Source organism: Caretta caretta, chromosome 11 (genome assembly GCF_965140235.1).
Source record: "Caretta caretta isolate rCarCar2 chromosome 11, rCarCar1.hap1, whole genome shotgun sequence".
NCBI lineage: Eukaryota > Metazoa > Chordata > Testudines > Cheloniidae > Caretta > Caretta caretta.
In genome coordinates, this window is record NC_134216.1 from 4,391,678 (window position 1) to 4,406,624 (window position 14,947).

The 14,947-nt window shown below is 49.9% G+C and overlaps 1 protein-coding gene across 1 annotated transcript in view; it reads right to left on the reverse strand.

The window, feature by feature from the left end:
- IGFBP2 (insulin like growth factor binding protein 2) overlaps window positions 1-14,294 on the reverse strand; it is a 110,484-nt gene extending 96,190 nt beyond the window's left edge. Inside the window, exon 1 of the mRNA XM_048869603.2 lies at window positions 13,898-14,294. Within this exon, the coding sequence (XP_048725560.1) occupies window positions 13,898-14,279 (382 nt within the window). The 5' untranslated portion in view covers window positions 14,280-14,294. The remainder of the gene's footprint in view (window positions 1-13,897) is intronic.
- Window positions 14,295-14,947: the final 653 nt, after the last annotated feature.

The window sequence follows — 14,947 nt, forward strand, 5'->3', positions numbered from 1 at the left end:
TGGGTCCAGGAGGCAGCCTTGGGTGGGTTCGGGGGGTACTGGCTCCAGGTCCAGGGTGAGAAACAGTTCCTGGCTGTCGGGAAAACCGGTTTCTCCGCTTGCTTGCTGTGAGCTATCTACAACCTCCTCATCATCTTCTTCGTCCCCAAAACCTGCTTCCGTATTGCCTCCATCTTCATTGAAGGAGTCAAACAACACGGCTGGGGTAGTGGTGGCTGAACCCCCTAAAATGGCATGCAGCTCATCATAGAAGCGGCATGTTTGGGGCTCTGACCCGGAGCGGCCGTTCGCCTCTCTGGTTTTCTGGTAGGCTTGCCTCAGCTCCTTCAGTTTCACGCGGCACTGCTTTGGGTCCCTGTTATGGCCTCTGTCCTTCATGCCCTGGGAGATTTTGACAAAGGCTTTGGCATTTCGAAAACTGGAACGGAGTTCTGATAGCACGGATTCCTCTCCCCAAACAGCGATCAGATCCCGTACCTCCCGTTCGGTCCATGCTGGAGCTCTTTTGCGATTCTGGGACTCCATCATGGTCACCTGTGCTGATGAGCTCTGCATGGTCACCTGCAGCTTGCCACACTGGCCAAACAGGAAATAAGATTCAAAAGTTCACGGTTCTTTTCCTGTCTACCTGGCCAGTGCATCTGAGTTGAGAGTGCTGTCCAGAGCGGTCACAATGGAGCACTCTGGGATAGCTACCGGAGGCCAATACCGTCGAATTGTGTCCACAGTACCCCAAATTCGAGCCGGCAAGGCCGATTTAAGCGCTAATCCACTTGTCAGGGGTGGAGTAAGGAAATCGATTTTAAGAGCCCTTTAAGTCGAAATAAAGGGCTTCATCGTGTGGACGGGTGCAGGTTTACATCGATTTAATGCTGCTAAATTCGACCTAAAGTCCTAGTGTAGACCAGGGCTATGTTCTAAAGGAACAGGTACACGGAACTGAATCCTATTTCGAGGCAATGGGCTTGATTCTCCTCTCACTGACATGAATGCAAATCAGGAGCATCTCCACTAAAGTCCGTGACTCAGTAAGTGAGAGGAGAATCAGGCCCAGTGAACCCGATCCTGGTCCCAGTTATACTAGCATAAATCCAGAGTAATTTCACTAATGGGGCAGAGGAGGAAGGAGAGAAAGGTAGTGCGCCTCCCATTACTCAGCAGAGATCACTTCAGATAATTAAACTGTGGTTATTGTCAGGTAAGCGAGTATGCAGAATGGCATCTTCTTACTCGGTAAGACTCTTCCTATGTGTAATCTGAGTTAAATCTGGTTTCAGAGGAGCAGCCGTGTTAGTCTGTATTCGCAAAAAGAAAAGGAGGACGTGTGGCACCTTAGAGACTAACCAATTTACTTGAGCATAAGCTTTCGTGAGCCACAGCTCACTTCATCGGATGCACTTCATCGATGAAGTGAGCTGTGGCTCACGAAAGCTTATGCTCAAGTAAATTGGTTAGTCTCTAAGGTGCCACACGTCCTCCTTTTCTTTTTGAGTTAAATCTGCTGATTTTACTGACAAAAATAATTTTTTACTACCTTTACTCTGTTACCCCTAAAGAGTAATCAGAGCTCTGCATGAAGGAGCTGGATTCTACTCTGGAAAACACATCAGAAATCTCCAAGTTCCAATTTTTGAATCTTTTATTACTGGTGACAATGCAAAACCCCAGCTCGACACTCATGTCCTAGGTGGAATACGCAGGGCTGGCAATTAGAAAAAAGAAATATTTGTACTTAGAAACAGAGAAAAATCGATCCAGTAAACATGGAGCCCCACCATGCCATTTTTCGAATCACATTCTGAGTTATAATCACACTTCACAGAGCAGCAATGACAGGCTCTGGAGACTCCCCTCCAGACAAAGTGGCTGTGATGCAGTGCCACTAGATTGAAGACGAAGAGGCAATGGGTGAGGAGAGAGGAAATAGAGGCGTGTGCATCACCTTTTAAGTTCTGATAAGGGTCTGAAGGACACCCAGAAAATAACAAAAATTAGTTTGATAGCTCACTCTACTGCATATTGCACTGTCCGGCCAGGTTGAGACAAGCATATTGTCAGTGCTTTGGGACTTAAGTGCCCGTCCTGTCTTACTATGAAATGGCAAAAGGAAAATGTAGGATGGTTATCAGGAAAACTCCTCTAACACTGAGGTGAGAGGAATCTGTTAGGATGGACTGGTTGCAAAAGTGCTTTATCACTGGGGCAATTAAAACTAGAATGGACAGAACACTTGAGAATATACTGTAGAGGGACATCCTAGACTGACCCCAGAGAGATGGACTAGTTTGGACCTAGCAGATTTCTCTCTCTCTAGGCTCTGTGACTATAAATATACAGGTCTGGCATGCAATCTCCCCACAAACCGCACCACGGTTTAACTCCTTACCAACAGAATGAAGTCAAACGTTGCATCCAACACTGCCAATACTGCAGTGATTCTGCTCATAATGGCCATTTTTTACAGCTGCCTAAATCAAAGATGAGTTTAGAAATATGTAAATATACCGCTGGACTGGTGTATCTGGGAGAGGGGCTGTGAGTGTAGAGGGTTCAGTCTGTCTGTGTGAGACCACTGTTCTCTAATGGATGGAACCAGAACTGCTCAACTGTGCATCACAGATCCAATACTTCTCGTAGCTAAAGGTGATTCTCCTTTATTTAAAGTGGCAGAGGCCTTTGGAGCAGGAGGATATGAGTACTGTTCCCTTGTGAAATTTCTGAGTGGCCAAGACCTGCAACATATTGACAAACATGGTGGCCAAAAATTTGCAACAATATGTAACTGGGCTATATGTGCCATATCTACTGGATGACCTGAAAAAGCTACAAAATCTCACATAAAATTCTCAAAAAATTGTCTTTGAACACAAATATGATGTGGACACAGTATTAATTTCTAGGAAAAACATTATATTTCTGCTATCCCTCCAGAGATGTTGTATGAACAGAAAACTGCAAGACTAAACAATACTAATTTCAACATAGCCCAATTCCCACATGCACAGTCTACAAAGAGCGTCACTACTGACCAGACTCCAGTTATTGGTTCTGTAATCAAATACAAAGAAAGTGCTCCTCAAAAAAGAATTAATGCCACAAGAATCTTTGACTAGACAGACTAGGCAGCAAATACATAATTTTACCAGCCAAGAGGCACAACGCAGCTTTGCTATGAATAATGGCTGAAATGCTGAAACATTATTGTACCATTTGCAAAAGTGATTTGGGATCATTGTTATTTAGCCCAATATTCCATCTCTTTCCATAAGAAAGTACCTTGATTGCTAACTCTTTTCTTTTTAAAATAGCTAACTTCCATTGCAATCTCATAAAGGAAGGACCTTGCTTTCTGCTGGTCTCTACACAAGGACTTGCTAGCCTCTGGATTTGATCAAATAATAAATACAATAAAATAATAGATCGTCATTTTCAATTTTTCCTGGATTTTCACACAAACTGAAGCAGCGAGTGTAAAATTCTAAGTAACATTAAAAAGGAACCTTCACCTCACCCTTATTAGATCATGTTACAGCAGCCATTCCACTTTGGCGTGTTACTGTAAGAGAGCTCTGAGGCTAAACAAGGTTAGGCTTGGCCAGTTCCTTGGACAGGAACCCATAAAGGAAAATCTTAATGAGATGCTTGAAGTGGTAGCCCCAGGGCTGGGGGGATAGTGTAGGGTTGGTGTTTTGCTGCTAGATATGCCATTCCTACAGGAGATATAAATTGTTTGGGAACATTAAGAGAGAGAAATCAACCCTGGCATCCTAGACAAATTCCAGCTCAGGAAGCTCCAGACTGTTTCCCTCAAATCCCCTTTGTAGTTTCAAATGGAGAGATCCTCCTGCTCCTCCAAGCCCAGTCCCAAAAACCTGCCTGTATTATGTGAATCACATAGAATGAGGTACTGTATTTACACAATTCTCTGAGGAGTGAAGAAATTGCCATTAATGCATACTGTAAAGCTCCCTGTGGTGAAAACCAGCCTACCATCAGGTCAAAGGATAAATTCTGGGGAAAAGTTACGGCTCTCACCTTTGCTCATGCCAATGAATAACGGGAGAATCACATAGAAAACACCTTCAAGGGAGATTGCCACAATACATATGTGGCAAGAACATACGTGACTGAATATGGAGAGACACTGTACAAGCCTTAGGAGTAGTCATTTGACTTGCTCCTTTCCCAGTTCCAAAGTGTCTGGCAAAGAAGGTGGCGTGAAGGTGACAGGCCTAAAACTGGATATAATTTTGCATTGTGATATGGCAGCAAAAATATGTCAGCGTGAAGCTGAGGTGCGTACAAAGAAGCATCATTCCCTGGATCGGGGTGGGTGACGGGGAATAGCACCTCTGTACATGGCTCGAGTGAGACTGCACACTTAACTAGAAACGAATTGACAAATTAGAGGGTGTTTAAATAAGAGCAACAGATACACCATAGGCATTGCGAGGCACGCCCTCATACTGCCCAACGCCATGCCATATTACAGTCTGCACTGTTTGGCAAAGTTCTGGCAGCCTTTTTAAGGGGGGGGGGGGGAGAGAAAAGGAATGGCTTGGAACCTGTCGCAATGGAGAGGCAGCAGCCATCTGCTTCCCAAAGCTCTCACCCGCCACATGGGGAAAGGGGAGCAGGTCAAGTGCCGTAATTTTTATTCCCAGGGCCATTCTACAGGTGACCCTCATGTCGTTAGGAGTAACTTGCCCTGTGGTGGTAGTAACATGATCTTTCTCTCTCCCAGCAGTTTAACCCCCTCCAGACTCAGCTGCAGATACACTCTGCGGCCTCCTTCTGTATTCGGACAAGAACATTTGCTAGATCTTCTATATACAAATACTCAAAACAAGGCTCCCCTAGCCTCTGACTTCCTGCTTTTCACAATCAACCTGTGCAAATAAGACTGGTATTTCTGGGCAGCAGTTCGCTGTGTTCTGCCACTACCACAAACAACAGAGTGTGAGGATGACGCTTTCCTGGAACTGACCACCTTCGGGTTGTCCCCTAGTATCTTTCCAGGGACTAATCTTTGAAATCACAGACCTCACTTTACTTCTAGTTTTGCTATAACTGCCTTGTTTACTCATCATGCGTGCTTTTGACCAAACAGTCCAGGCAATTACTATGAGACACTGCTTAATATCATCAATACAACAAGGGGAGGGGTTTGTCCCCTAACCTCTGCACACCCCAGTTATGACAGATATTTCACTCTTTTCACACTGGACCATGCACGTACAAGAACTATTACGTTTTCCTGATACAAACGATTGTTGTGAATTTTGAGAGGGGTGCGAGAGTCCTAGAGCAAATAAGTGCATTTGGCAGACATATGAAACAGCATGTTATTGTTTGGAGTGGGGCAATTATAGAGCACTTTCCCAGATTACCTGGGCCAGAGACCTGCCATTAATACAGCTAACCCAACAAGAAAAAGCAATATATTTAAAGCCTCAACTGGCAACTGCAAGCCTGAGCACACATCTACAACAGATGTGAGCAGCTGGTGATAATGTGTAATAAAAGAGACCAATGGATTCAATTCATACTCTTGGCAGATGCATTAAATACTGTTGTGCATGAGACATGTAACACAGCAGCAACCAAGGAAAAGCCAGGTGAATGTGTGTGAAAACACCTTTGAAAACAGTTCTACCTACACACACACACACAATTACTTTGTGCAACTAGGACAAGAAACAAACACATGTCAAGTCTGCTAAACTGCCTATAGATATAGCTTATATCTTTCTCAGTCAGAGAAAGAAAACCTAGGTGGTTTTAAATCTTGGATCTAGGTACATAACTGGATCCAATGCTCTTTCTAGTATGAAAGAAAAGCTTTACAATGTCCTCAAACTTTAATTCCATCTGTGCGCGTCTCTCTCTCTTTACCTAACGTGTTCACATAATTTCTCTGAAAGAATCAAAGTGCCAATGGTTTATTTGGCCTTCCTCCTCTTCATGAAGCTAAGATCAACCAGTCAAGAACAGAAAAAATATCATGTGATTTACAAGAGCTAGCATATGACACAAATAGCAAATACTCTGTATATTCATAAACAAGAAGTTCTATCAGCTAAAATGTTTGTACAAAAGAGTCTGTAAACAATTAGAATAAAAAAACAAATTTGTAAAAATCACATTATGTTCACGAATAACTTGTGAGCAAATGCAATGGCTAAACTAGTCAGATAAACAAACCACAGCTAATCATTTGACAATCTCTAGTGCAAAGTTTCATAAATAAATACACCCCCTATGCTCCATTTTTCACTGTTCTCCCTTCTCATTGTTTATCCGAGCTCAATTCCTGGATGTGGATAAAACAAATGACATGAAGTTTCTCTCAGCCAGAACTTCTAACTATTCCCTCAGCAAATACCGCTTTTAGTTAGCAACAAACTGGAACCAAGAGGAAAAGAAACAATTGCCTCTTGGGACAAGGAGGAAACAGAACATTTGCCAACGGACAGGACAAAAATAAAACACTTCTTTAGTAAGCGTCCTGAAGTCTTCAAAATCTTCACCCCTTCCTACAAACCACCACTGTCACCTCAGTGAGGAGAAAGTGTGTGGAGACAGGAATTGTTATGTTATATTCAATGAGCTGCTTCATAATTATTTATTATTTGTTGTGCCATTGTGCTAGGTCCTGTACAGACACATCCTGCTCCAAAAAAGCTTACATAGATTAACCAACCCACTACTAGCTCCAAGTGAAGCTGGATCGCACACTAAACCTTCCACGACCATCTGAAGAAGGTAACCGCCAACATGAAAACAGGGGTCAACCTGGTCCAGAAACTGGGAAGCACAAGCTGGGGAGCATCAGCATCAGTGATACGGAGATCAGTGATGGTCCTGATATACTCCGTAGCCGAGTTCTGTGCACCCTTATGGACCAGAACTTGTTGATGTCCAACTGAACACTGCAACGCAGTGAATCACTAGAACCCTCAAGTCGACACCAACACCTTGGCTGCTGCTTCTGTCGCACATTGCTCCCCCATCCATTCGCCGTGATGCCTCAACCCTTCGGGATCGTGGAAAATGAACATCTCCCCACCCAACGGAACCTTAACAATGCCCCTCACCACCACCTGAAGTCATGTAAGCCTTTCTGGACCCATGCATTTAACCTTCGCCAATGCAACTTCACATCTGATGAAGCTTGGAAAGCGAAACTGAGTTCACAAGAAGTCACAAATACACACCTTGAGAAAGACCTGATGCAGTAGACCCCTGGCTTTGATTTCCTGCGAAGCTCCTGGGCAACCCTAAACTGCATCTGCACAAATCGTAGCAGATGCGCATACTTGCTGCACAAATGGAAAATTAAAGACTCTCCAGTGTGTGACTGCGATCACCCTGAACAGATCATGGAACTGCTCAATGCCCGATTCACGAATACAAAGGAGACATCACAGTGATACACTCCGGTACTCCTGACACAATTATCTGGCTTAACCATCTGAATGTAAAATTAAAGTAGTTACTCTACATCAGCCATACAAAGAAGATGACCAACCTTCTGGAAGCACCACACAGCAAGGATGAGAGAATGAGCTGTATTCTATTCTGGCTCATGCATCATCAACAGAGTTGTTAAATACATTCCATTTGAAGTTATTTTAATTTCTGGAAACTCACGTGTGGTCCACACAAAGTGTAACCTAACTTTTGTGGCAAGAGCCCTGCGTTCTGCAGCACTTCAGCACAAGACTGGAGATTTTGCAGCATCTTGAGAGAAATTAAAACACAGAGGTCTTCACTGGATCAAAGATGGAAATGAAAAACACCCTCACTACATTGCCCAGTGTTTTTCGAGTTAATAGTACATTCAATTTATTTTATGTTACCTCTATATTTGTAATTGTCAATGTGAGATACAAATCTGGATTGAAAATGCTTAACTGTATTCTAGCAGTTGTTGGGTGGAAGATGGAGATTTTTTTGGTCTTTGGCCCTCAAGGATGTGAGGCATTTGGAGCTTGTCAAATAAGCACTATAGCTGGATGTTACAATGATCCACAGTGAAAAAGTTAACTGTTCTGATGCTGATGTTTGTATTATTAGCTTTCAAAGTTAACACCCTATTGAGGTGAATGGGCCAGTTTCCACCTTTCCAACCTATTGTTTCAGGCTGTCTGATTAGTTAACGTTTGGAAGGATTGCTTTGCAATCGTAAGACCTAGAAACTTATTTTTAAATGAAAGCTGATATTCTGGAGCATAAGTCAGTGGCAAAGGGTGAATTCTGTGACAGTTTCTACGGACTTGGAATTGCAAAGTACACAAGGCCCTGATTACTAGTGATGATACATGAGCCAGAAAAAACAAGGTTGACTTTTACATCCCATGATCCCAAGCTGATTCTGCTGCTCTGGCAGTTAGAAAAACAGTCTTTTTGCTAAATTTGAGATAGAATAATTGAGACACAAACAAGGAACCCTACAATGCAGAGTACCATCTTTAAAGCCACTTTTCAGAATTAGAAGCATGATTTAACCCTAAAGCCTAATCTGCAATAAGGAAAAAAAGATGTTCTCTCCATTTGGGTCAGCTAACTCAAGATCAAATCCTAGTGAAGAAGACAAAGCAATTTGTAGTTTTCACACAAGTTAGCTGGTCAAGTTAAAGTCTAGTCTCCCCATAGTCTTTATTTCAACCTGCTAACATGTGAAAACTACAAACCAGCTAAGATTTTGCCTCAAATTAGCTAACACAGATTAGGAACACACCTTTTGTCCTAGTGAAGACACTGCCTAGGTGTCCCAGTAATAATTTAAATTCAATATGGCAAAACCAGTATTTCTCATTCCCATACTCCTATGCACTGAATTATTACAGCAAGCTTTCTCTTACACTGCCTCCTACCAGTGAACCTCACCCCTGCCCTGGAGTGATCACCTCTAAGGGCAAAAATGCAAAAGAACAGTCTCTATGGCCCATTCAGTTCTTGGCCTCTCTAAAACGGTGTAAGAGAAAGACAATTATTTTGACTGGAGTTGTGTGTTTGTAATCTGAACACTTCTTTCCTTTCTCTTTGATTCACACCCATCAGCTCAACAGTGACAATGGGGCCAAATTAAATCTTCCCACCATTTTCTATCTGGTGCCAGATTCACAGCTTCCTCTATTTCTCAGTCTTCCTCTATTTCTAGTTCTTTGCACACAGGAATGTATTGCCATCTATGGTATCCTTTCTGGGTCCATTCTTGGCACATGTCCTAACCACTGCAGTCATCTTTCTTGAATCTCCTGTAACAGTGTTATTTCTTCCTCTGTTTTCCTATCTCTTCATTTTTATTTCCTACAGTCTTGAAACTCTCAGTATGCCCTAAGTCAGCTTATTTCTGCGGTCAAAATCTTTCGTTCATCTGCTTTCCTCATACTTCCGCATTCCAACCGATACAACGGTTATCAGCATGGCAGTCGTCTCCTGTATGCTGATTTTTGTTTGTAGATTCACGAAATGATATTGACCTCACAGCTTTGACCGAGGAAGATTTACAGATAACAACTGACCAGGTAGACTGGAAAAGCAGAAAATTTGGTTTGAAGATCAGCACAGAGAAGACAAAACTTATGACCACTGGAAGATAAAAGAAAGAGATAAAGGTCAAACTCAGAGACAAAGAACTAGAAGAAATGGAAAAAATTGCGGACCTTGGAGGACTAGTACTGAAGAATGAGAATTGTAAAGATGATAAGAAGAATCAGACTAGCTGCTACAGCCTCTGGAAAACTGTGAAAGATCTGGAAGGCTAAAGACATTTCAATAAAAACAGCAATCTGGACACTCATCCTCTCAGAAATAGACTGAAACTCACCAAATCATTTCATATGGTCTTTAGAACAGCGATCAGAGAATAAGAATGGTCTAGCTATATTGGCCTTTGGGAGACCCAGGTTCAAATCCCTGCTCTGCTACAGGCTTCCTGTGTGACTTTGGGCAACTCAGTCTCTCTGTATCTTGGTTTCCCATCTGTAAAATGGAGATAACAGCATTTTAACTACCTCCCAAGGATGCTGTAAGGATATATGTGTTAAAGATTCTGAGATCCTCAGATATGGTGGGAGCCATATAAGCACTTTAGATAGATGGCAACACATTTGTTCCCTAGCTTATACAGTTACAGTGAGCAGAGCGTAAAATTTACTATAAAATGATGTAAAATAAACTGCAAAAGAAGAGTACAATTTCAATGGCATCAAAACTATTGCTGCAGACCAGATCCTGCGAGGGGCTGAGCATCTCAGCTTCCAGCTTCTGTGGGAGTTGAGAGCACTCCGCACTCTGTGGCATCAGGCCCCAAGGGTGCATCTATAAATTCTCACACAGATTTTCACTGACTGCTATTTTCTTCCGACATTCCCAACAGCTTCAAATTACTCCAAACCCCTTGTGCAACGAGCAGCGCTGCACGTTTCCTAGCTGTGTGGTGGTTTATGTTTCTTTCTGCTTACAACCATTTCTGGATTGGCATCGCAGACCTAAGTGGAAGACTAAACAATGCTGGATCCCACAGCAGGAGAATTTTCAGAGTCTTATTCCTTGTTTCACTTGGGCAACCTTCCTGCCTCTCATCAGATATAAAATAACTTGCCAACCCTCTAATTTAAAGAGCAACATACGAGTTTCACATTCCAATCCCCAACCAGCAAAAGGAGACTTTTCAAACTGGAAGGGTGAAGACAGGGTGAATTCCTTGAAATGCATAAAAAGGAAGGATCAGCACCTGCCTTTTTGCAAGAGAAAACTGCTCTCACAACACAGCATGCTTCAAACTATTTGACATCAGCGGCTGAAAGAGAATTTGATTCTCCCCAACTCCTCAAACTTGAGAACTGAGCAGAATGAATTTCATGGTTCTCTGTTACTGTTTGAAATGGAAAAACAAACCTCTTCCATCCTTATTTTGGGTGCATGTTGCAGCTAGAAGGTACAGTATGAATTTCAACAAAAGAACATCAGGGGAAGCTGACAGTTTTTTCTGCTATTAGGAACTCCCCCGCAATGGTTGCAACAACCTGTTAAAACTTATGCAGCTCGAAATGACTGAATCCTTCTCTCTTTGGTGCAAGAGGATGTCCAACTCCTTTTGCAAAGACATGCTCAGCTCTGAGTATTAAAACAGCATGCTTTATTCTGCTCCATTTGCCATTATTTATCCCTATGGGCATTACAGAGTAACACATACAGAGCACTAAAGTGTTTTTAAAATTTGTTATTGTGTGTGCGTGCATGTGTGTGTGTGTGTCTGTATGTATATATATAAAAAATTGCACAAACTGCAAGGAAACAAGAAACTTAAAACCAGACAAAAAACCCCACTGAAGTAACAAAAGCTCTGAGAGAAACCCACAAATGCAAGAAAACAGCATTCAGTAAGGAAACCCCTTACTTACACTTACATTTGTACAGAAGTTATTGTGCTTTTCTCTCCCTCTCCCCCTTCTAACAGCACAAGTAAACACTGGAAAGTCAACTCGAGATGACAAACCTAAGTGTCCACAATTTTCTGGAGAGTGTAAAATCAGACTATTGACATTTGTTTTCTTTAAGCTGAGCAAGATTTCACATCAACAGTGTTCTCAAGAGTTCTGGCTTTCTAAAGATCTTTACACACTTTATGCTACCTAGAAGCTCCAAACAAGATCAGGCAGCACTGTGACATGGGCAATGTAGACGCGCTTTATCCCCGGGGGAGAGCTCTCCCAGTGATAAAAAATAACCACTCCTAACGAAGGGTGGTAGCTTATCCCAGCGATAAAGCGCTGTCTATAATGGTGCTTTTCAGCACTAAAACTTTTTTCGCTTTGGGGGAGGGGGGGTGTTTTTTCACAACCTTGAACGACTAAAGTTTTAGTACTGAAAGCGGCAGTGTAGACACAGCCATTGTGTTAGCAATGTACCCTCAGGGTATGTCTACACAGCAAAGAAAAACCCACTACTGGCCCATGCCAGCCAACTTGGAGCTGTTTCATTGCTCCCCTCAGTAGTCACGCCCCCCCGGCTCCCCTCATCCACTCCCCAGGCTCCCCATCAGCCCAGCTCCCCTCACTACCCCTCCCTCGGGCTTCCCCTGAGCCACCCCCCGGACTCCCCCTCAGCCTAGCTCCCTTCACCACACTGAGATCTCCCTCACCTGCCCCCCCCAGGGTCTCCCTGCCTCAGCTCCCTTCTCCCCACTGGGGTCCCTCTCACTTGCATCCCCTGGCTCGCCCACAGTGAGCTTTCCTCACTCACCCCCCAAGTTCCCCCTCACCTGGACAGCCTCACCCCACTGGGGTCCCCTTCCCCCTCAGCTCTCCTCACCCAACCCCCAGGTTCCCCCTCAGCCTGTCTCCCCTCCCCCACTGGGGTCCTCCTCGCCCCACTGGAGAGCCCCCGCCCCCTCAGACTCCCCTCACTTGCCCCTCCAGGTTCCCCCTCATCTCAGCTTCCCTCAACCCACTGGGATCCCCTCACATGCACACCCACACCCCCACACCTCACCCCACCGGGGTCCCACAGCCCAACTCCCCTCACATGCCCCCCCCCACCATCCCACCCTCCTGGGCTCCGGGCACCTGCGCCCCCCCCGCTGTCGCGCCCCCCCAACTCCGCTCACCTGCACGCCCCCCCACTGTCCCGCCCCCGCTCCCCTCACCTGCGTGCCCCCCTACTGTCCCGCCCCCCTCACCTGCGCGCCCCCCCGCTGTCCCACTCCCCTCACCTGCGCGTCCCGGGCTCCCCTCACCACCCCTCACCTGCGTCCCCCCCGCTGTCCCGCCCCCCCGCTCCCCTCACCTGCGCGCCCCCCACTGTCCCACTCACCTCACCTGCGCCCCCCCGGCTCCCCTCACCTGCGCGCCCCCCCCACTGTCCCACTCACCTCACCTGCGCCCCCCCGGCTCCCCTCACCTGCGCCCCCCCCCGCTGTCCCACCCCCCGGCTCCCCTCACCTGCGCCCCCCACTGTCCCACTCCCCTCACCTGCGCTCCCCCCCCCGCTGTCTCACCCCCCCCCGGCTCCCCTCACCTGCGCCCCCCCGGCTCCCCTCACCTGCGCTCCCCCCCGCTGTCCCGCCCCCCCCCCGGCTCCGCTCACCTGCGCTCCCCCCCGCTGTCCCGCCCCCCCCCGGCTCCGCTCACCTGCGCTCCCCCCCCGCTGTCCCGCCCCCCCCCGGCTCCCCTCACCTGCGCTCCCCCCCCGCTGTCCCGCCCCCCCCCCCGGCTCCGCTCACCTGCGCTCCCCCCCCGCTGTCCCGCCCCCCCCCGGCTCCCCTCACCTGCGCCCCCCCCCCGCTGTCCCCCCCCCCGGCTCCCCTCACCTGCGCCCCCCCGGCTCCCCTCACCTGCGCTCCCCCCCGCTGTCCCGCCCCCCCCCGGCTCCCCTCACCTGCGCTCCCCCCCCGCTGTCCCGCCCCCCCCCCCCGGCTCCCCTCACCTGCGCTCCCCCCCGCTGTCCCGCCCCCCCCCCGGCTCCGCTCACCTGCGCTCCCCCCTCCGCTGTCCCGCCCCCCCCCGGCTCCCCTCACCTGCGCTCCCCCTCCGCTGTCCCGCCCCCCCCCGGCTCCGCTCACCTGCGCTCCCCCCCCGCTGTCCCGCCCCCCCCCCCGGCTCCCCTCACCTGCGCTCCCCCCCCGCTGTCCCGCCCCCCCCCCGGCTCCCCTCACCTGCGCTCCCCCCCCGCTGTCCCGCCCCCCCCCCCCGGCTCCGCTCACCTGCGCTCCCCCCCCGCTGTCCCGCCCCCCCCGGCTCCCCTCACCTGCGCTCCCCCCCCGCTGTCCCGCCCCCCCCCCGGCTCCCCTCACCTGCGCTCCCCCTCCGCTGTCCCGCCCCCCCCCCGGTTCCGCTCACCTGCGCCCCCCCCCCCGCTGTCCCGCCCCCCCCCCGGCTCCGCTCACCTGCGCCCGGCTCGGCGCTGGCCCCGTACTCGGCGGCGTCCCGTCTCCGGGCGCAGGTGCCCTGGCCCTGCACCAGCGCCTGCAGCGGCAGCTCGGCGCCGGGGTGCGGGTAGCAGCGCAGCCCGGCGGCGCAGCGCGGCGTGTACACCCCGCACGACTGGCTCTCCAGGCGGGCGCAGACCGGGCAGCAGCCGCAGCCGGGCTCCCGCACCAACTCCGGGCAGGCGGCGGCCGGGGCGCAGGCGGCCAGGCGCTCGGCGGAGCAGGGCGGGCAGCGGAACAGCACCTCGGGCAGCGCCGGCCGCGCCAGCGCCGCCGCCAGCAGCAGCAGCCGGAGCCAGGCGGCCGGAGCCGGGCGGCAGCGACCGACCCGCGGCAGCATCGTCGCGGGAGTGCGGGGCGGGCGGGCAGGTGGCAGCCTCCTCCCGGCCCCCCGGGGAGCCGGCAGCGCCGCCGGGTCCTAGAGCCGCCCGCTCCGCCCACCCCGGCCCCCGCCCAGTGCCAGCGGGCTGCCCCCTCCAGCCCAGTGCCGGGGGGGGGGGATCGGGGGCTGCCCCCTCCAGCCCAGTGCCGGGGGCGGGGGCCGAGCTCGGGGGCTGCCCCCTCCAGCCCAGTGCCGGGGGGGGGATCGGGGGCTGCCCCCTCCAGCCCAGTGCCGGGGGGGGGCTCGGGGGCTGCCCCCCTCCAGCCCAGTGCCGGGGGGATCGGGATCGGGGGCTGCTCCCCTCCAGCCCAGTGCCGGGGGGGGCCGAGCTCGGGGGCTGCCCCCCTCCAGCCCAGTGCCGGGGGGATCGGGATCGGGGGCTGCTCCCCTCCAGCCCAGTGCCGGGGGGGGCGGGCTCGGGGGCTTCCCCCTCCAGCCCAGTGCCGGGGGCGGGGGCCGAGCTCGGGGGCTGCCCACTCCAGCCCAGTGCCGGGGGGGCGGGCTCGGGGGCTGCCCCCTCCAGCCCAGTGCCGGGTGGGGGGGCGGGCTCGGGGGCTGCTCCCCTCCAGCCCAGTGCCGGGGGGGCGGCCGAGCTCGGGGGCTGCCCCCCTCCAGCCCAGTGACGG